The sequence below is a fragment of the Cutaneotrichosporon cavernicola genome, assembly GCF_030864355.1.
Source record: "Cutaneotrichosporon cavernicola HIS019 DNA, chromosome: 3".
In the NCBI taxonomy this organism is placed as follows: Eukaryota; Fungi; Basidiomycota; class Tremellomycetes; order Trichosporonales; family Trichosporonaceae; genus Cutaneotrichosporon; species Cutaneotrichosporon cavernicola.
In genome coordinates this window covers 1,807,001-1,827,801 of record NC_083395.1, presented here as the reverse complement: position 1 = coordinate 1,827,801, position 20,801 = coordinate 1,807,001, and the positions used below count along the sequence as shown (strand labels likewise).

Sequence of the window (20,801 nt, the reverse complement as noted above, 5' to 3'; positions counted from 1 at the left end):
CGTGACCACGACCACGAACGAACACGACCACGACCACGGTCCAACAATCTACCATCACACATCATGGCCGCGACGCCGCCTCGTCGCCAACCCGCCGCCGGGCCCAGCACACCGCATGTACCCAGCGAAGGGCGAGAAGATCTATGGGCCGACATTCTACGGAGCGCGGACCGCGCCAAAGCCCTGCCGCGCAAGAACGTCGTCCTCTTAAGCGAACGGCATCGCGGCCGCGCACACCTCCTCGACAAAGTCGTCGGCAAGCGCCGGGCGCGCCAACCCCTAGCAATTGGATACGACCTACTGACAAGCGACGACCGGGACGACGGTGAGTGCTTGTGCCGTGGTTGCGTGCTCCGCATGCGCCTCCGCCTCCGCATTCCCTCCGCTCCCCAATCTCCCAGACCCCTTCCGCTCCCGCTTCCCCCCCCTCCGCTCCCCTCCCTCTTTCCCCCCCCCCCTCCCCTCCTCCCTTCCCCCCCTCCCCACCAACCTAACCCCAGACACACCGCCTGTCAGCGTCATCTATCCGCCCAGCTCGCATCCCTCCCTCCTCCGCCTCGTGGACACGTCGCTGCCCCCCCATCCCCTGCCGGTACGTCTTGAGTTAGCTGAACTAATGGGAGAATACCGCAGTGGTCATCGTGCTCGACTGGAGCAAACCTAGCACAATGGTGCGCGAGCTACTCGCATGGCTGGGATGGGTGGATGCTTGGGCGGCGCGTACCGCTCTCGTCGACATGTCGGTTGCGGTCGATGAGATGCACGAGCGGCGTGAGTTTCTTCCTTTCTTGGCTCATACCACAAATGGCCTTCCTCCCTTATCCCTCCCCCCCTTCCCCTCCCCCCCTCCCCTCCCTCCCTCCCTCCCTCCCTCCCTCCCCTCCCTCCCTCCCTCCCTCCCTCCCTCCCTCCCTCCCTCCCTCCCCCCACCACTGACACCAGTCCAATCACACCTGCAGCATTACACAGAACCAACCACCGCCGCGCTCACAAACTATGGCGCCGTCCTCCCACTCGGACAGGGCAGCCTGACGCGCAATCCATCTGGTGTACCCATCGTTGTGGTCTGCACTCGCGCAGACCTGATGGACGCCCTCGGTGACGAGATTGGCATGAAGGGCGGTGGATGGGAGGAGCGTACCGACTGGATCCAGCAAGTCCTGCGCACCGTGTGTCTAGCCTACGGCGCCGCGCTCTTCTACACGGCTCCGACCCAGCCCCAGACATACACCCTGCTTCGCGAGTACCTCTTCCACCGCCTGTACAGTTCTTCACAGGTCGAGGGTGCGCCGCAGCGTTTCCCTTTTCCCCACCGTGCGAATGTGCTTGATCGCGACGCAGTCATGGTCCCATCCGGGTGGGACTCGTGGGGGAAGATTACGATTCTGCGCGAGCCGTTTGATCCAGCTCGAGTGGGTAAGGCATGGGACGTCAGCTCGTCCCGGAGTAATAGTAATGGGGAGGAGGAGGCGGATGCCGAAGGAATTGAGGATCTTTGGGCCGCCATGATCCCTGATATGGAAAGGCCAGCCGTCCCCAACCCCGCCGCGGTGGCTGTTATCTCTGAGCCCGAGCAGGGGTTCCTCCAGCGCCAGCTGGACAGCCTCGTCAAGAGCGACGCAAAGGGCGTGTTCCGGCGCGCGGCCGAGAATGTCGACGAACGGTATGGCGTCGTTGGCCCAATGGGGACGGGCGGGCTTAGCCTCCCAGGCGTCGAGAAGGCTATGGCCGAGATGGAGGGGAATGCTGCCGAGGACGTGGCCACGCGCTTACATGCCCGAAAGGTACGCTCTTCTCAGCTACTTTGTCATGTTCAAGCTGACAACAGGACTCGAAGGCGTCCGGACCTGCATCGCCCGATAGATCGTCGACGGTGCAGAATGAGGCGTTGCACAACTTTGTGAGTTGGTTTCCGGTTGGCAGCTGACACCAGTTCCAAGGCCTGCTCGCCAAGAAGCAGGGCACGGCGTCGGCAAACGCGACGCCCACAAAGGCCGCGCCAAAGGCGGCGAAATAGACACACAATCATTATACGACGCTTTGTGCATGTTGTTGGGGATGTAGAGCGCATATCATGCTAATTGGATTGTTATGGCACATTAGTACAGATGGGTATGAGCGAGATGTGCAAGACATGTGCAAGTGGTTCGTAATGCCGGTTGTTGAGGTTTGTTGGTGTTCGTAATATTCGTTCAAGTTGCGGATTGTTTATCTCTGTTCTACACGTGGCCGCTAGACGTTCCAGCGACGGCCGATATACACGAGGCCAAGGGCCGAGGAGGCACACCCCGCCGCCGCGACCCAGAAGCTCGCGTTGAAGCAGCCACGGCCGTAGCAGATCGCCATGTCCATGACGCTCTCGTTCGTGTTGCTTTCGGCGGTGGCGAGGAACGCGTACAGGTACTGATGTCAGTTGCAGGCCAGGCGCATGTCAGCTCACAGAGTATATGGCGCTGCCGAGCGCGGGAAAGTACGAGATCATGCCCCACGATAAGCCGAAGCTGGTGGCGCCGAAATGCGTCGAGATGATGGCGGGGCTCAGCGTGAAAAGCGCGCCGTAGAGAGAGCCGACGCCGAAGCTCAGCAGCCACAGCGTGCCCTCGGTATAGAGCCAGCCAGCGGCCCACGCGAACACTAGAGCGAGGAAACCGGCACAGGTAGCCGCAAACATTGAGCGGTGCATGATGATCGGCTTCTTCTGCACAAAGTAGTGCGTGGGCGCGTCGGGGTCGTCGCTGTAAGGGGCGGGCACGGCGACCGCTGCAGGGGCGAGGTAGTCGGCAAGCACTCCTGTCACCAGACGCGAGACGGTCGAGGAGATGGAGAGGATGAACACGTGCTTGTTGCGCAGCATCAGTGCCTCGTCCTTGGCAGCAGTTAGCACAATAGGCGGAGTCGACGTGAGGGCCGTCGGGTTGAAGAGCTGGAAGGCCTGGGTCGTCGCCTGCCCCAGTGCCGAGAGGGTCAGCAGGGCATCGGGCGGCAGGAGCGCCGTGACAATGTTGCCAAACGTCGCCATCACAGTCTCGGACGGGCCGATGCAGCCCATCATCACCAGGCCAAACGCCCAGAAGCCCGGGTTGCGAATCAGTCCAACCGCAGTCCACCGCGTCGCCTTGCCCGTCTCCTGCGCCTCGACGTCCTCACGTGCCGCCTCTGGGCCACCGATAAGTAGCGGGCTACGTTCGTCCAGATGCAGAGACGCCGAGAGGTCCGCGTAGTCGTTGTATGCGTGGTCCAAGTCGTCCTCGCTATCCGATTCGACGTCGTCGTGCAGCACAGGCGGGTCGGGGGGGATGACGCGCATGAATACAGCAGCGAAGAGGTTGACAGCTGCGGAGAGGAGTCCGAGGAAGGTGAGGTAACGGACCGGGTCGAGTTCCCCGTCAACCTGGAACACGGCGAGCGACGAGAATGAGGACAGGAAGAGCGACGACAGGCCCATGCACGCTAGCGGAAGCGACAGCGACAGCGTCGGGTGGGAAGGGAAGCTGAGCGATGCTGTTGTCAGCTTGTAGCGACTGCGGAGTAGCTGAACACGCACCAGTGGTGAGAGCGGCAAAGTAGCTGCCGACTGTGGCCGCCCCGACGAGGAAGAAGCATGCAGTGAGGACGAGATAGGTGCGCGGTCCAGCGCCCTCGTCCTCATCGACCCGGACAACTGCAGCGAACGAGCAGTACCCAGTAGCCGCCACTAGGGCGCTCATGAGTGAGCCAGCGCGAGGTCCATACCGGTCGACAAGTGCGCCCATGGGCGCAGCGCAGAGGTAGACGCCCAATATCCCTCTGCGAGACCACAATTTAGGTTTAGGTGGGGGAGATCACGAGGGTGGTGATCGCACGATATCGGAATTTTGTGCGGGTAGTTGCAGAGAAGGCGTCAGTGCAATCCAAGCCAGTCCGCCGAGCAGACATGGTGCTCGGCGAGCGACACGACTTACCCGACGACAATGGTCTGCGCTTCGGTGTTATGAAGTCCCAACCTCTGCTGGACGATGGGCCCGCTGAGGTCAGCATGTTCCGATCAAAGGGTCGTGTGACGGGACAGGTGATAGCAAATGCACACGGGACAAGGAACGCGAGGTTCTGTGTGCAGGTAGTGAACTCTTGACCTTGATGAAACGAACAACCTCGCCGCCAACACGCCACTCACTAGGTCGGCCAGCAATACACGCCATTGGCCTGTACCGCGCTCATGAGCACCGAGATGCACATGAGCGCCACTTGGACGCTGCGCGTCCTCAAGCCGCACAAGTTGCCGCACATACGCCGGCGCTTCGCTTCCAGGATGGCGTGGACGTCTGGGGGGATGAGCGACTCGCGGCGAGCAGGGTTGGTGCCATAGTCGACCATGTTGGTGTTGGTGCGGGAGGATGTACGGCGGGAGAAGCGGCGGCGCGGGGGAGTGGTGGGGCTGGCCGAGCGCGAATGGTCACGCGAGTGGTCGCGCGAATGGTCGCGCGCGTGGTCGGCGTAGTATCTGCGTTCTGAATCGTAGATGATTGTGGGGCTAGGTGGTGGAGAAGTCATGATGATAAGGTAAAGTGGGCTGGGGAAGGAAGGTAATGAAGGTTGGGTTGATGTCGACGGGTGGCGGTCGATGATGGATTCCGGGTGGTTGGGGCGGTGGAGTTGGTCATTTCATCAGGTGAGCCCCATTGCCCCACTCTGTCACCGAGCCAAGTTGTACCTCACCATCGGAATCTCCCGACGACGACGCTTGTGACCGACGTCGATCACCAAGTCACGTGATTTTGCCAGTCAGGTGGGCAGCAATTCGGCGTTGCCCGTCTTCATGAGTATAACCCTTATGCCTATGCATGAGGCTTGATGCGTGACATGACGCCCGTCTCCAGAGGTGGGGACGTTTCATCCGCCATTGGAGGCTGGTCAGTTTCTCGGATATTGCCCAGATGGCGACGTATACCTGCACTCTCAGAAGCCAGCTGTTGAGCAACGGCATGCGAGTCTTCGCAACCATCCACTGGCCTTGAACGATCAAGCACGAGATCCGGTGACTTCTGGACATGTGGTGCTCACTGCAATAGGCGCTGGGCGTCCCTACGGCCACGATCAATGTCGCTGGGCCTGTGCATCGCCAAGGTTGGGCCCAAGCATGACCAGTGCCGTGATTGCGACGCCCAATGGTCAATGCTAGTCCTCACGTTGGTAGCGTATTCACTCTCTCGGCCCAGAGCTTGTTATGTATAGACACAACGTCATATTCTTATCGGCTCCAACGTTCGACTGTGTTCTACAGGCCCCTCCGACCTCATCTCGGGCTCGGGCAAACCCGCTTCCCTGTCGTGCATTTGGACGCGTCGCGTCGAGATTGGTATTGTCATTGAGGCAGGTATGCTGACGCGTCTCTTAAGTCGCATCGCAATGCGCCACGCCACGTCCCATTCCCGCCAAGTGCAACACACGGAGGCATTTCATAGTCCCGCGCCCAGACCATAGCCAAGGCAGGGGATCCGGGGAGCAAGGCAGAAAACGTGGCGATCAGTGCACCTCCAATCCTCCAGCATACCATGCATGCCGCGCTGCAGAGCAAGGCTAGTGCTCAAGTGCACCGTTCGTTGTTGGTGGATGTCACGCCAAAGAGCGACCGCTCGTGATCGTGCGAGGTGACAGCGAAGATGCGAGATGACAGGGTTTACTTTGACGAGGCACACGTTCCAAAGAACCAAATATGCGATACGTTGGTCATAGTAGGACTCGACAGTGCCTCTGTTTGTGGTAGGAAAGAAGCAGTGTAGACATGATATTGTCTTTGCTGTACGGGGGCAGGGCATTCTTTTGTTCTACGTTCCATGTCATGTGTCTGGAAGGGCGGGACCTGTAGGACTGATGCAATGCCAAGTCTTGTTGAGTGACTGGGCAGGGGGGGAGTCTGTCAAATGGGTAGGACATTGGCAGTGCACTGTAGCATAGCATTACAACAAAGGGTAAAAAGAGTGACGCGTACAGCCTGATACGCGCTCATTTGTAAGGGTTTCTTGAATAGCCTCCGTGCTTGGGCTGCATGGGCTGGCTTCGGGACGGAGGAGTCAGAGAGCGCGTCAGAATTTCAGGGTCTGTTGACTTTGGCTTGGCAGGAATCATTTTCCTGCACAAGTAGGAATACTACGACCCCTTTTGCAAGAGGTTGTCTTCAATTCCTCAGTCTAAAGTAACAAACCCTGAAAGTTGACGAGGTGCGTGGATTGACTGCGGTCATTGATCACTGGCCTCTTGGGCCAAATGGCAGCAAGAACGGGAGGGGATGACAGTGGAAGCGGAAAGGGGCGGGTTGTTAGGGTTCAGACACCGGCAATGGCGCATTTTGAGGGGGTCCTGGGACCTGAACCAAGCACTCTCTCTTCTTGTCCATAACTCCATGACTCCATGACTCAAAACTAATACTTGGCGTTTGAACGCATTAAACAAGTGGTGGAACCCACTAACGGTTCACTCCTGACGCCTCACACTGTCTTGGCTTTTGGTTTTGAGGGTTTGTACACCAAACATCCCCCTTTGCTCACCATCAACCCTTCAGCGGATAGGAAAAGGGGTGGGGGAGGTACTGGTCAGCTCTTGCCACCATCATTCTGTTACTCCTTACACTCCTAAACCACTCAACTCATGTTTGTATCCTAACCCCCAAATCTTAGCCCTCAATCCCCCTCTCTGTATACATCCCTCCTCACCCTCCACATCTACTTTCCTTTTCGACGCTCGCTCACCACCACTCCTTATCATGATACCCGTCCTCGCTGTGGCGTCCACCGCTGTGGTGCTCGCGGCCATCCCCGTCGCCGCTCAAGGCTGGCAGCTGGACCTGCCCCCTCGCCCCAACGTCGTCTTTGATGAGACGTTCTACCCCAACGACGGCATCTTCCACCTCAAGTCGGACATGGTCACCAATTGCATTGGTGGCCAGGGCGACTCGGCCTGCACCGCCGTCGGCTCGTACGGCGCCGCACTCGGCCTCAACTTCCTCGGCTCATCAGTCAAGGTCAACGGCGCCGCCTCCAACTCGAACGCCTCCGAGCCTCGCCCAGTCGGCTCATTCAGCCTCTACGACGGCATGTTCCCCGTCCCTGGTGACCAGCAAGTGCATGTCGGCCAGGGAGTCCTCGCCGCTCGTGAGGGTCTCGCTCCCAAGCCGTACCGCGGTAGCATGAACATCTACTGGGCTTCAGACGTCAAGGTCGCTAGCGTCTCGGTCTCGACCGGCATGTACGTCAACGACCCCAACGCCAAGAAGGAGACGGTTCAGTCCGAGACTATCCCCGCCATCCAGGGCTCGGGTCTCCACCCGTTCTACCAGCTCGATGGTTCCAAGTGGAAGGCCAACGGTAGTGGCAATGACTGTGAGTGACAACTCAAAACAACAACAACTCTGACGCCTAGCGTTCGCCGCCGGCTCTGGCAACGCCATGGTCCGCGTCAACGTTCCTCAGAACACAACCTACGTCAAGGTGCGCGGCCTCACTGGCCCGGAAGCCGGCCCGCTCACCATGTCCCTGCGTACCCGTGAGGGCACCACCAAGCCCGACCTGGCGTCTGGCAACGCAACCCTCGCGTCCCACCCCCAGCGCGCTTCGACCACGGGCTCGACGCTCTTTGCGCTCCCGCTCGATCCAACAAAGACCTACTACTTTGAGGTCCAGGCAGACTCGGGCAACTTCTACCTGCGTGATATGACCTTCTGGAGCTCTCTACCGTGAGTTGTTTCTCTGGCTGTGTGGGTTAGGGAGGATTGGTTCGGTTTGGCTTGGCGCCGGACAATTCTCCCGACCAACCCGACCAATCCGAACCATCCAACCTAAAAGATCCCATTCTCCACTCTCCACTCTTCGCGCTTTGGGCATCGCTGACAAACCAGCAAGGGCAGCTCTCCCGGCAGCGCGGGCGGTGGCGCTAACAGCGTCTTTGGAGCCGCCTCCATCACTGCCCCGGCGAACTTTGCTGTGCTGTTCGCATCGTTCCTTGTATACTCTCTCCTTTGAGAGTCATCAACCATCCTCTTCATCCTGCATCCTGTGTGCACCTTTCCCCCTTCTTTTTCTGTGAACAATTTAGGCTTATACTTCGCACCCAGCAGCTATGCCTGATTGCTGGCCAATGTGCTTTAGATTCGATCTCAATCCGGGTTAGGGCTGGCCCTATGCATGGTCATATTGTAAACACAGCCAAACGCAGCCGAAAACTGCACAGTCGTGGCTTGCGACTTGTGGTGCCACTTGCTTGGCAGGGCTGGGACCGGCATCGGGATCGGGATCTGGGGCGTTTACGCGTCTGCATCTCTCACTCGATCACTGGGCTTGTGGCGCCATGTCACACGGTATGCTATGGAATGAAACGCGTCCGTGTCGAGTGGGCGTGACTGGCGCTTGGGATCTGGAGATGAGAGATCGAGAGATCGATACAACTGCGGCGCCGAGTTGGACAAGCGAATGAGGACCGCTGGGTCGGTCTGGCACCACGCACCCCAAACCGGCGATCCGCGCTTCGCGTCCGCGAAATCCGGCGGTCGCGAGACACTGCCACATGCGCTTAAGGAGTAGCACCAACTCGGTCTCACCTCGCCTCCCAAGTATCCACAAATAGAACGGCCTTCCTGACCAGCTGCCCAGCAATATAGCATCGCAAATCACAAGCAGGCATACTCGAAACTCGTACCTGTTGCCTAGAGGCAGCTGGGATTCAACTAGAGTACTGTAGTCGAAGGGCGATTCAATTAACCGAACCGACACAATCTCGACTCATTTTCTGGTCTACAAATCTTACACAGGGGCGAGAACATCCTACACAATGAGAACATCCTACACAGGCGTGAGGACGAGCTCCTGTTCCGCCGCCGTCCGGGCGCCATCCCACGACCGCTGCGGTACAGTGACGGCTCCGTGTTTGGTGATAGCGAGGGCGAGGCCAGAGTACCGGTTCACCAGGCGGATCTTGTCTCCAGATGCAGCCGGGATGACCCACCACTGAGTCCCGATCCCAGGAGTCGGGAGGAGGCGGGTTCGGGTGTTCCACGCGCGGTCGGAAGGGATATCGCGTACGCCGAGGTATCCCGTACTGTGGATGGTGTATGCCCCATCTCCCGTCGGTTCGAATCTCCACTCTCCAAGGCCGAGACCACTAATTCGGTAGACGCCAGTATCGACCGGCTCGAATCGTGGCCCGTCGACGGTGATCTCGACGTACTCTGCGTCACCCGCCGAACACCCGAACGAGCAGTAGCCCCGGAACACCTTGCCCAGTATCCACTGGCCTGTGCGGCTCACAGAGTCGAGCATGAATCGGTAGGCCGAAGTCGTTTTGTAATCGCCCGTATCGCCAAGGAGGAACCATCTTTGTGAGTCGAGGTTATTCGTCGCATAGACCTTCTGCGGCGATGACTTGTTCTTGTCGATCGCGCTAGGCTGGCCAATATACAGACCGAGGTAGGCGTTGTAACTCACGTCCATCCAGAAGAGGGGGGAGGTTGGCGGCATGAGTCCTCGCGCGATCTGGTCCTCCCCACTCCCCGAGTTGTGGGGATCATACTCGCGTTCTGGAGCGATATATCCGTCCTCCCAAGCCCCATCCCATCCGTCGAGCTGGTAATCGATCGGAAAGAGTGAGCTCTCCTTCCCCCCAAGGCCTGGCTCGATCCACTTGCCGTCGTAAAACTTGCTCCAACTCCCCGCCTCTAATTTGCGGTCCATACGAGCACGCGCGACGTGCCATCCAAAGCCGTGCCACGTCCCATTCGTGCCCTTGTCCACCACCCGGCTGCCGTACCAGATATAAAAGTACCCACTCCTTATATCGGCCAAGAAACGCTGGTCCCCCGCGCCCCAGTAATACGTGTCCCCCGGAAAGGTTGTCGTATCGTTTCGTATAGTATCATAAGGGGAGGTGATGATATGTTGGCGTATGTCCCATGTCGCTCCATGGTCTTTCGAAACAGCAAGGTCGATGGCGTCAAAGTGCATTCTATCGCCAAATGGAGCCGGTGTGAATTCGTTATGTATCAGCCCGAACCAGTCCCCCGAGTCCGGGTCGACCCAGAGTCCCATGAGGTCGCAGTAGTTTTTCTGGCTATAGTCCATCGGGTCTGGCCAAGACCGGACGCCGTCTGGCCTATAACTCGACATTTTGCCAGTTGGTGAATTATTGCATCGCCAGGTAGTGTTGTCGTTCCGATCCAGCGGGTTGGTGGGATTTACCGCATGTGAGATTGGAGCCTCGGCAGAGTGGTCCATGTCTGCGCCGGTCCAGAAATGCCATTGTCGGGTTTGGGTTATGCCGTACGACGCGTCAGACGATTGGTAGTAGTACGTCCCGTCGCTGTCGAGGAAGGACATGGCTGGCGTGTCGTCGGGGTGAGTCCATTCGCCTATGCGCCCCGCTGAGACGCTGTAGTCCGTCACATGAGGGGAGGCAAGGGAGGCGAGGGAGAGCGCAGCCTGTGCGGCCTCGATGGGGATGATCATCGTCAGTGGTGGGGATTAGGTTGGTGCCCAGATTGCGCTGTTCTTATGCTGCAACATTTAGGTTACGATTCGTGTGCAAGGTGGTGAATGACACTATCTATCTCGCCGTGTTCGCCGTGATCAGCTGACCGCTTACCGCTGCTCCGAGAGATAGCGCCGCGGTAAGCTCGTGACCCACGCGGTGTTTCGGTCTCGTCCGGTGGTGATCGACAATGTTTAAGTTAGGCCATTACTGCTGTACAACACTTTATTCTGCTGTACAACACTTTCCAGCTGCTGGCCGGGGTTGAGATATGTTGTACTTGTGCTCTCAACTCAATCTTAGATCTCATCAAGCCAAGGCATGGGGAATGATGCCACATGGTGGCTGGCCCAAATTTGGTTCCGAGATGAACATGACGTATGACGCGTGACGTAGGTGTCAGTGCGATCTATATGCATTAGAAGCGGCTCCCAAAGATCTCAACAACTTCCACGACATCATCACTGCCACGTCTCGAGGCCGCACTCCAGATCTCCAGTCTTCTCCCATCACTGTCTAGAGGCTTTCTCTCCAAGCAACTCGTCTCCACCCTCGTTCACCTCCTCCTCACCCTCCCACCTCTCCTCAAGCTCCCACCTTACCCACCCTACCACCCACCACCATTCCCTTCGAGTTTGCGGCAATGTCTGGCGCGCCGATCGAGATGCATTCCCTCGGCGGAGGGTACCCTCCACCACCGCGACGTGAGGCTCCCGGCTCCCTCGGGCGCGGATATCGCGAGGCTGAGGATCGGGCCAAGGCCCAAGCCAGCCCGTCCGAGGGAGCAATGGATAACACAAGTTACTACGGCATGGCGGCTGCGAGCTGGTAAGTTGGGTTGGAGATTGAGACGCATGACAGATACTGACGACAGGTACGCCCTCCTCGCGCTCCCGCTCCTCCTGCTCCCGCGCCTCGTCCTCTTCTTTGCCTCGGACGACGGGCCGCGCGCGACCCGCCTCTCCCAGTCGTCAATGGGCATGACCGTCCCCGGCGTCGATCGAGGCAGCATCAGCCGTTTTGAGCGTCCCTCGCGCCTGACGAGCCTCGAGGAACTTACGCTCCGTTCTTTGGGCCTGGGACTGCTCGCCCTCGCCTCCATCACCGTGTTCGTCGTCGTACCCGCGTACAAGCCACACGCGCCTGGCCGCAAGGCCGTCACCACCGTCCTCGCCATCCTCGGCTGCGTGACCGCCGTCGTGTCCTGGAATTCTCCACTTGGCGCGATGGCTGTTATTACAGGAGTCGGGAATGGAGTGGTGGGCGCGTGGGGTTGGTACGCGATCATGTTTGGCGAGGACGACTACAAGTTCGGCAAGTATCTCAAGAATGACAGCCGGCTCAAGCGACTCTAGAAGAGAGATGTACATGTACACAGCATGGCGACGGGCAGCTTTCGGGCCATTCCGCATCGGCCTGTTTGTGACTGTCAAAGAGGAGTCCTGGGGTCTGTGCGCACTTGTTACCTATCGCTTCTGATGGAGGTGTGCGGAATACAGAGTAGGTTGAACTGGTCCTTGCCTCCTTCGGCGTCCACTAGTTAGTGGACGGGATTCATGATCGGCCGCGACTGGGACTTGACAGAGTAGACAAGACTGTCAATCCTCGGAGGCCGGGCGGGGTGGTGGCATGGCGCACAGTGGCGTTCCATTACGCCGACTCACATCCCTATCTAACCCAATGGCCTTGCATTCATTCGGCACTGACGCACAACGACTGACCTGACGTGCCTGGACATTATCTGCGCCACAGCAGGCCATCCGATATACCGATAGGCAAAGGGACGGCGAACGGGGGCCTCTGGCTCATGAGCTGGAGACTCTGGTTGGGACGGAGACTCGCAGACCGCGGCAATACGTGCCCGCTGATGGCGTTGCCTCCAGGAAACCAGCGATTCCCTCAAGGCGACGACAGTCGAGCTAACGGACCGATCTCCTTGACTTGACGCAGACCCCTCGCGTCGAGTATGTCACTCCGCACGGCCCCCACCACAAACCATATAAGCACCACGCCTCCCTCGTCATCCCCACCATTCTCTTGCTCCTCCTAGCTCGGTCCGGTACCAGCACCCACATTCCTTGAAACCCCACACCTTCAGACCACGCCACACCTCACTCCTTGCATCCCTCATCCGCATCATGAATCTCTCAGCCCTCATCTCCCTCCTCGGCCTGTTCTCCGCGGCTGCCGCAGCCCCCATCACCCCGCGCACCACTCTCCCCCGCCTCGGCGGCCTCAACCTTGCCGGCTGCGACTTTGGCATGAACGTCTGGGGCTGGTCCGGCACGTCGATGTGTCCCCCCATCTCCCAGATCGGCCACTTTATCGAGCAGGGTTCCAACGTCATCCGTCTTCCTGTCGGGTGGCAGTATCTTGTCGGCAACAATCCCGCCAGCACGACCCTCGACGCAACCTATTTTCCCATCTACGACCGCCTCGTCCAAGACGTGACCAGCCGGGGCGCCTACGCCATCATCGATATCCACAACTATGGCCGGTGGAACTCTGGCATCATCGGCGCGGACGGACCGTCCAACATGGCATTTGCCTCCCTCTGGTCTCTCCTGGCTAAGAAATACGCCGACAACGACCATGTGATTTTCGGCCTCATGAACGAGCCTCACGATCAAGACATTATCGGTGTCGCAGCCGCCTGTCAGGCCGCAGTCAACGCTATCCGGTCCGCGGGAGCTCGGAACACAATCATTCTCCCCGGTAACCAATGGACCAAAGCCGAGACCTGGACTTCTGGGGCAAACAACCCAATACTCGCAATCACTGACCCGACCGGCGGACTCGACCGCCTCCTCCTCGACGTGCACAAGTACCTCGACGCTGACGGCAGCGGTACGTCCCATGAATGTGTAACGGATGGTCTAGACGTTCTCGCACCGTTTGTCGGATGGCTCAAGACTAATGGCCGCCGAGCTATCATCACCGAAATGGGCGGGGCGAACACCCAGTCGTGCCAAACTTACATCCCCAAAATGCTCCAGTATGTCGTTGATAATAACGACGTCTTTGTCGGATTCACAGCTTGGGCAGCAGGGAGCTTCCAGCCTTACCCAGGCTACGAGCTGTCGCTTACACCAAACGCCGACGGCTCGGATAACGCCCTCTGGACAAAGGCAATCAAGCCGTTCCTGCCTGGCAAGTCGGGCGTCGTTTCGTCCACCACCACCTCGATCTCCAAGCCGGTCTCTTCGTCCTCTGTAGTCGCCTCGCTGTCGAGCTCCAAGCCGGTTCCGACCTCGTCGTCGCCGAGCGTCAAGCCGGCCCGCTCCTCGTCCTCTGCCCCCTCTGCCGCGTCGTCCTCCACAGCCGCATCGACCTCCAAGCCCGTGACCCCCTCATCCGCCGCCTCGTCCTCCGCTTCGGTCCCAGCTTGGTCGTCTCAGCCCAAACCCTCCGTTCTCGCTGGCAACTACCAGACCTTCACGGGCGCGCTGGGCGGCTTCTCCGCCCCCGCAGTCACCAAGGCCGGCAACAAGTACTATACCAACGGGCAGGAGTTCAACTCGCTCATCGACGCCCTCGACCGCTCCTGCTACACCCAGATGGACCGCTGCCAGCTCTCCGCAAACGTAAACGGCAACGTCCCTCCTCTGACTGTCGCCAACTGTAGTAACGCCGTGAGTTGTTCTACACCAATTCTGACATTAGCAATTTCAGGCGTGCATGGCTGCTGCCAAGTAAAGGCTCTCACCACCAACAACCTGCCAAGTAAAGGCTCTCACCACCAACAACCTGCCCTTGAAGGGCAAGTCTACGACTTGCTTCTCACTCACTGCCATACTGTGTATGCATCTGAAAAGCACAATCGCGTGTTCGTGGTCGGATTTCTACGGCCTGAACTAATTACGATACCCCCGAGACATGCATGGCGCGTCACTTCCAGCTAACCCATCACAGCGCATCCACCAGTCCGCCCTGCGCAACACGATACTGTACCGGGCAGACACGGGCACTGGTTTACCTACTGCACCCACGCTCTCACGCAATCTCCTCCGCAGAACACGGCGATGGGCACTTTGCCGAGTCCGCTCCGGTGTTCTGGCAAGATGCCAGCTGCGGGGCCGCAATGACAGGCAAACAGAGTCGCGTCACACCAGCAATAAGATTGGTGCCGCATTCCGCAATGTCCGGACACGTTAGGGAGCCAAACATGCTTCACCGCCTCAATCTCCCATCTCCCGCGGTTTCAACTGTCCACTCCTCTCTTCTCGCCATAAGCAGTCTCTTCCTACTGATGCCATCAGCGTCCCGGCCCGTCCGGCCATGCCCTCTGGCAAACTTGCAGCCCTCCGGAGCTGCCGGGCGTGCCTGACCTGGCATGTCAAGTCTCACCGGGCTGAGGCGGTGAACTTGCTGTGAACCCGTCGCAATGCTATGAGAATCCCGGCGTACACTCTAGCTTGTCCGAGTATTGCGGGGGTGTACTGGTTGGCGTGAGAGTGAGATATAAGGACGTAGCAGGTAGTCATCCTCTGCATTCAGCACTCGGTACTCATATTCACCTCTGCCAGCGACTTGCCCCCTCTCGACCGCCAACGTCCAATTCAAGCACCATGGTTCGCTGGAACCGCGACACATCCATCACCGGTCGTATCCAGACTGGTCTCCTCCTCCTTTGTTTCCTCTTGACCGTCCTCCCTTCCTGTGAGTATGAACTATTCTCTGTTCTGACAACTAGTCGGCCCACCTATCCAGAACGTCTTTGCGCTCCAGACCTTCAGTTCTACTAAGATGGGAAACGGCCAAATCTCCCAGAGAACCATCTGGGCCGGTCCCTTCGGCTACTGTTCCTCGGACAAGGGCTGCGTCCGCGCTTCGCTCGGCTACGACCTCGCCACCGAGCTCTCCGCCTCTCTGGCAGCCAAGTCGGACTGGGACGAGAAACTTATCGTTGCCACAAAGTATTTCATCGCCATCCCCATTTCTGCCGGTATTGCTTTAATCGCTTTCATCATCTCCTCCAAGGGCGAACACATCGGCAGTGCGATCACCTCGGCCGTTCTCGGTGTTTTCGTTAGCATCTCCTCGGGCATCGCAACCATCATGACTTGGTCCGCCTTCAAAGTCTCCTCGTATTACTTTGGGGGCGTCAATGGTGCCCAGTCCCGCATCGGTCCTGGCGGGATCATGCTCCTCATCGCGACCATTGTCTCGGGCTTCTGCTGGGTCCTCGGAATCGTCGAATGCTACCTTGCCCGAAAGGACAAGAAGCGCCGCAAAAGCCGCCACCGCACCGACCTCGAGTATGCGCCGGTCTGCACGGCAAAGGAGAAGGGGCAGGATTCCAGCGCGGATGTTAGCCTCATCTCAAACCCCGCCCCCCTCGGTATCGACCCCCACTACCAGGACCCGTACAACAACAGTCCCATCCCCGGCGCCTCGCACTAAAGCGGAACTCAACCAACCCACCTCAAATCCAAACACAACGGAATACTTCTGTAGCAGTACACGAACCTAAGATGTAGAAGATGTGCGATGATAGTGCGCTGGTTGATTCACCAATGCTAATTGACTACTCATTTCATCCAGGTAGTGGCGCGAGGCTAGTCCTGGATGCACCGACCATACCCAGACCTTCGCGGCACACGTCCAATCCCGCCGCGCGGTGTTTGTAGCCGCATAAATGCAGTGGCCGGGTCACACAGGTTCACTCGCCACCCAACACCCAGTCCTCCCCCCTCCCCCTCCGCTGCGGTAGTATCAGCAGTGTTTGCATACACGGGCTAGGCTACATATCTACAATCTACGCATCAATCATGTGGCCTTCACTGGCCGGTCTGCGTTTCGCCCGTCCAACTGCCAGCCCAAGCTCGTCAACAACCCCAGTGAGGATAAGCATCTCCTGCTCTGGCCCGAGGCCAATCTCCTCACTCGCGCCGAGATGTAACCCCATAACGCTTCCCTTGAAGTTGCGCACCTGCGCCCGGAACGCGGTGAGGTCGATACGTACCCTCTCAAGACTCTTGCTTGTCTCGTCGATCCCGCTAATCGTTGCCCGCGTCAAGTCAAGATCACGACCAATCCTTGTCATCTTGCTTGGATCGCCGCCGGCAAAGAAACGGCGCGACACATCCAGCGCCCTCTGCCAGCCGGGAAAACGGTCGTGCTCGGCCTTGAGGCCCGAGTGGACTTCGGACAGCTGGCGTAGCAGTGACCATCCCTTATCCCGCCCCCTGGTTGCGAGGGGGACCGCGCCGTCAACGGAGAGGTAGAGACGGTCGAGCTCGTGGTCGAGCCTATTGATGAGTGAGTCGAGACGCGCCCCGAGACGGTGCGAGCTCGGCCGCTGGGCCGGTGGCAGGGAGAGGAGCGAGACGAGGTTGGAAAACTCCCAGAAGAGCCAGGAGAAGACGTTGACGCTCATTGCGTTGATTGTCACGACCTCGTCTGTAATGTCCGAAGCGAGGTCGGCGAGCTGGCGTCAGCGAGTCCGAGGTAAACTCACCTCGATGAGCTCGGCGCCGATGAAGAACCGATCTTCGAGAGTGGATCCGGTCTGCACCGCGATACCCAGCTCGTGAATTCTATCGTCAGCCCGCCACAAATTGACTTACCGGAGATGTCCGAGGCCGGCGGTCATGCGCCCGTCCCCCAGCGCCGTGAGGCTCTCGAAGATATCCTTTGCCTGCCGCGCCTCTCGGCTCAGTCCCCGCGAAACAGCCGCGACGTCGACCGTACTTCCGCCACTGGCCATCTGCCAGAAAGGGCGTGCCGTCATATTCGGTGAGGCCAGCAACGACAATTCACACCCCACCCCGGCGAGGAAGCACGTCGGCGTAGCGAGTTCGCGGACAAGGGGTAACATGGCGATCACATTTGGCACCGACGAGGTGGAGGAGAACCTGGCTGCGAGGGTGCGGCGGAGCCACGCCTGCACAAGGTAGAAGCCGAGGAATACGAGGCAGACGAGGATGGCGACGTTGAGCAGATGCCATAACACAGGGGTGACCACGGCATGTATTGGCGCCAGGAGGAGACGGAGCGGCCCGACGAGGTACGTCAGTGTTGCCGCTAGGCCTGGACGTTCGCCCGCTTCGTCAGCGTCATCTTCATCTTTCCACTCGTCGGGTTCTCTTCTCCGCCGCCTTGGTGACGAGACGGGCCGACGCGTGCGCGTGACCACACGTTTCCTGGGCGTGGTGAGGCGAGCGAGGCTGGCCGCGACCGACTCCGAGCTATCTGAGCCTTCGGACGGGTCACGGGCTGGGTAAGGGACGGGTGGCGGAACTGGGGGAGGAGGGAGGGTGTCAAATGATGAGCGCGCAGGTGGTGGTCTGGGAGAGGGGTATGATCCTGGCGCTTTCGGTGTTGGTGACATTGACATTGCACCCGTATTAGGCGTATTTGGCGTTTTTGGCGGTACGGGCGGGGGCACGTCCGATCTCCATCTGAAGGTTGGCCGGGGTCCTGCTGGCCGCGTGGGAGGCGGTTGCGAGCGCAGTCCTGGGGCCGCCATGATGAGGTTAATGAGCGTGAGAGTTGTTTTGATGTTGATGAAGAGGTGACGTGCGGTGACTGACACTTTACGTTTGCCACCCAATAGTTTGCAGGGTCAGGTACACTATTTGCGGATAGAATACAACCATTAGGATTAGACCATTTCGCCCGGGGTCCTATTTGGTTCCGAAACTAGGAAAGAGGGCTAGAGGGGGTGCCAATTGTCACACTGATCACACCCGTCAACGAGATGAGATTGGCGCGTGGCGCGTTATGAGTTAAGACATCCACCAACTGATGATTTTATAAAGCTTGGCGCATCGGAGCGTTAACATCACAGTCTAACGGATCGCGGAGAGCTTGGAGATATCATAGGCGAAGGGGAGGGCTCTGATACAATGTTCAATGTCTGCGATCCTGACACCCTATCGTTTAACCCTCTGATGGTGAGAGAATCTGACACGATTGAGATTACGGACGGACGATCACTGATCTTCTGTTTGCACAATACTCGACCCACTCGCCACTCACCATCTCACCATCTCATCATCTTCCGACATCATTGTTCATTCACTTCTGATACGCCACTACGCACTACGTCACCGGGTACCTCTCAGGTGCCCACGTGCGCTTCCCACCGCGGTGAATTGTTGACATGGCCGCGTCCTAGACTTAACGGGAAGACGCGATACTGGTCTTTGCATTCTTGATTCTTGATTACATTGTCTCATCGCCATCGAGATAGACGCGCTCTTTCCGAGCCGCATTCCGCACTCGGACCCATCGCGCCACTGTCTGAGCGACTAGACCTTTTCTCTGTCATCTTGTCCCTCCCCTCCACACCTCCTCCCCAACCCTGTTCCACCCCCTACCCTCCCACCTCCAACCCTAACCCCAACTCCAACCCCACCCTCCCGGCCCCCAGCATGACGTCCACGCCCGTACAGCGCGTCGTGCCGCCCGCCGAGACCAAGACGCCCGAGTACGCGCTCGACGATGAAGGCCTCTCCAACTCGGTCAACGGGTACCCATACACCAATGGCAATGGACGCGAAAATGTCCCCCTCCTGGCACCGATGCCGAGGCTAGCCGTTCCCGTCGCGCCGCTCAGCCGCCCAGGCACAGCGGCGAGTGACAGGAGCGGACGCGGCATCCTACGGCGCATATTCATCGACCGCATCGGCACGCCGTCACAGCACCTCCTCCGGCCGACATTCCCGCCCGTCTCGCTTACCACCTACTCGCCGGTTCCGGTGACGCCCATGAGCCGTTGGGAATGGGTCCGGCTCGCAGTGCGCCAGACCTTTAGCTTTGTCGTGTCAACATTCTTCCTCGCTTGTGTCACAATGTGGGCGTTTGGTGCCGAGGCGATCATGCTACTGCCGACCTGGCTGAACCCGCCCGTTAAGCCAACGTACGACTGGGACGATGACGAGCACTGGCGTAAGGCGGATGCCACGGTCAGCAAGGAACCGCAGTTCTACGCGCGGCAGATCGGCATGGATATCGAGAACCAGACGGTCGAGACTGAGGATGGATTCCATCTGAGGTGAGTCGGCTTCGGCTTCAGGAGAAGCGTCGTACTGCTAGCGTATGAAACGCAGTTCCCCGAGATTGTGGAGGTCGGAACTGCGCCATGCTTTTCCATCATCGACGATGGCTGACGGCAGAATGCACCGCGTCATTGATCCTGAAGCGCGCCCCCACGCTGACGGGCGTGGCGGCTTCCCCGTTCTCATCTTGCATGGCCTGTTCCAGTCCTCTGGATCATTCGTCACGTCCGAGGAGCGCTCTCTCGCCTTCTGGCTCGCCAAGAAGAAGGGATACCAGGTGTATCTGGGCAATACTCGCGGCGTGTTCGACATGGGCCATCACAGCTACTCGCGCAGCGACCCGCGATTCTGGGGTGAGCCAGAGTGTTTCAAAGCTGACGGTAGACTGGACGATCCGCGATCTGGCGATGTACGACCTCCCGGCGATGGTGGACCACGTGTGCAAGGAGACGGGGTACGACAAGATTGCGTTCATTGGGCATTCGCAGGGCAACGGACTCACTTTTATCTCGCTCTCGCTCGGCATGGTGCCTAACCTCGGCAAGAAGCTGAGCGTGTTCATCGCCCTCGCGCCGGCTGTATACGCAGGTCCGCTGACCCATGGGTTCCCGTTCACGACACTGAACCGACTCGAGTGGCCGGCGTGGCGGCGCATCTTTGGGGTTCTCGATTTCATCCCCCTCATGCGGTGGGCGTATGATTACTGCCCGCCGCGCATCTTTGCGACGATGGGGTATATCATGTTCGCGTTCCTGTTCCAGTGGACAGACGCAAACTGGCTCCTGCGGCGCAAGACCAAGATGTTCCGCTTTACGCCAACACCGGTAAGCTCGGCGTCCATCTTCTGGTGGTGCGGCAAAGGTGGGTTTGCAGACCGCAAGTGTACCCTCGACGACAGCCTGGAACGGTGGTACGACGAACGCTTCCCCCCGCTGTCCATCTACTACGGTGGGCGCGACTACCTCGTATTGTGCGAGCCGCTGCTCGAGCGCCTCAAGCATAAGGAGAAGGATGTGCGTGTGCTCAAGGTCACCAAGCTTGACCTGAGCGAGCACTGCGACTTTTACTGGGCCGCCGAGGCTGTCGAGTGGGCGTACGACTCGTTTGTCGGTGAGTCTCAGCCAGAGTCTGAGCGAAGAATGGAGGTTTGGAGGTTGGAGCTGACGGCAGACGACATCGAGCGCACACGGCCACGATACCCCGAAGAAGAGGGGTATGTCGAAAACGAGAACGAGCACGTAGACTTGTAGCAGTAGAACCATAGGACCATGAATACATAAGCGACCAATATACACTGCACGCTCC

At 58.9% G+C, this 20,801-nt stretch overlaps 9 protein-coding genes across 9 annotated transcripts; 6 read left to right on the top strand and 3 right to left on the bottom strand.

The window, feature by feature from the left end:
- Nucleotides 1-63: 63 nt before the first annotated feature.
- On the top strand, nucleotides 64-2,017 carry CcaverHIS019_0306880 (uncharacterized protein; the record flags this gene model as incomplete). The annotated part of the gene is made up of 6 exons (XM_060599162.1): nucleotides 64-325; nucleotides 501-592; nucleotides 624-771; nucleotides 943-1,784; nucleotides 1,829-1,900; nucleotides 1,934-2,017. The coding sequence occupies 6 exons, from the start codon at nucleotides 64-66 to the stop codon at nucleotides 2,015-2,017; spliced, it is 1,500 nt and encodes a 499-aa protein (XP_060455883.1).
- Nucleotides 2,018-2,232: 215 nt separating this feature from the next.
- On the bottom strand, nucleotides 2,233-4,530 carry CcaverHIS019_0306870 (uncharacterized protein; the record flags this gene model as incomplete). Its single annotated transcript, XM_060599161.1, has 5 exons — nucleotides 2,233-2,403; nucleotides 2,441-3,501; nucleotides 3,545-3,786; nucleotides 3,942-4,004; nucleotides 4,154-4,530. 5 exons carry the CDS (start codon nucleotides 4,528-4,530, stop codon nucleotides 2,233-2,235), a joined length of 1,914 nt encoding a protein of 637 aa, XP_060455882.1.
- A 2,209-nt stretch (nucleotides 4,531-6,739) lies between these two features.
- Nucleotides 6,740-7,994, top strand: CcaverHIS019_0306860 (uncharacterized protein; the record flags this gene model as incomplete). Its single annotated transcript, XM_060599160.1, has 3 exons — nucleotides 6,740-7,355; nucleotides 7,396-7,708; nucleotides 7,871-7,994. The coding sequence occupies 3 exons, from the start codon at nucleotides 6,740-6,742 to the stop codon at nucleotides 7,992-7,994; spliced, it is 1,053 nt and encodes a 350-aa protein (XP_060455881.1).
- Nucleotides 7,995-8,810: 816 nt separating this feature from the next.
- CcaverHIS019_0306850 (uncharacterized protein) lies at nucleotides 8,811-10,469 on the bottom strand (the record flags this gene model as incomplete). The annotated part of the gene is made up of 1 exon (XM_060599159.1): nucleotides 8,811-10,469. The coding sequence occupies one exon, from the start codon at nucleotides 10,467-10,469 to the stop codon at nucleotides 8,811-8,813; it is 1,659 nt and encodes a 552-aa protein (XP_060455880.1).
- A 665-nt stretch (nucleotides 10,470-11,134) lies between these two features.
- On the top strand, nucleotides 11,135-11,846 carry CcaverHIS019_0306840 (uncharacterized protein; the record flags this gene model as incomplete). The annotated part of the gene is made up of 2 exons (XM_060599158.1): nucleotides 11,135-11,319; nucleotides 11,366-11,846. 2 exons carry the CDS (start codon nucleotides 11,135-11,137, stop codon nucleotides 11,844-11,846), a joined length of 666 nt encoding a protein of 221 aa, XP_060455879.1.
- Nucleotides 11,847-12,629: 783 nt separating this feature from the next.
- CcaverHIS019_0306830 (uncharacterized protein) lies at nucleotides 12,630-14,187 on the top strand (the record flags this gene model as incomplete). Its single annotated transcript, XM_060599157.1, has 2 exons — nucleotides 12,630-14,123; nucleotides 14,155-14,187. 2 exons carry the CDS (start codon nucleotides 12,630-12,632, stop codon nucleotides 14,185-14,187), a joined length of 1,527 nt encoding a protein of 508 aa, XP_060455878.1.
- Nucleotides 14,188-15,059: 872 nt separating this feature from the next.
- Nucleotides 15,060-15,894, top strand: CcaverHIS019_0306820 (uncharacterized protein; the record flags this gene model as incomplete). The annotated part of the gene is made up of 2 exons (XM_060599155.1): nucleotides 15,060-15,150; nucleotides 15,185-15,894. 2 exons carry the CDS (start codon nucleotides 15,060-15,062, stop codon nucleotides 15,892-15,894), a joined length of 801 nt encoding a protein of 266 aa, XP_060455877.1.
- Nucleotides 15,895-16,249: 355 nt separating this feature from the next.
- CcaverHIS019_0306810 (uncharacterized protein) lies at nucleotides 16,250-17,824 on the bottom strand (the record flags this gene model as incomplete). The annotated part of the gene is made up of 3 exons (XM_060599154.1): nucleotides 16,250-16,921; nucleotides 16,952-17,030; nucleotides 17,061-17,824. The coding sequence occupies 3 exons, from the start codon at nucleotides 17,822-17,824 to the stop codon at nucleotides 16,250-16,252; spliced, it is 1,515 nt and encodes a 504-aa protein (XP_060455876.1).
- Nucleotides 17,825-18,869: 1,045 nt separating this feature from the next.
- CcaverHIS019_0306800 (uncharacterized protein) lies at nucleotides 18,870-20,746 on the top strand (the record flags this gene model as incomplete). Its single annotated transcript, XM_060599153.1, has 4 exons — nucleotides 18,870-19,492; nucleotides 19,614-19,849; nucleotides 19,881-20,606; nucleotides 20,667-20,746. The coding sequence occupies 4 exons, from the start codon at nucleotides 18,870-18,872 to the stop codon at nucleotides 20,744-20,746; spliced, it is 1,665 nt and encodes a 554-aa protein (XP_060455875.1).
- Between the last annotated feature and the right edge of the window lie 55 nt (nucleotides 20,747-20,801).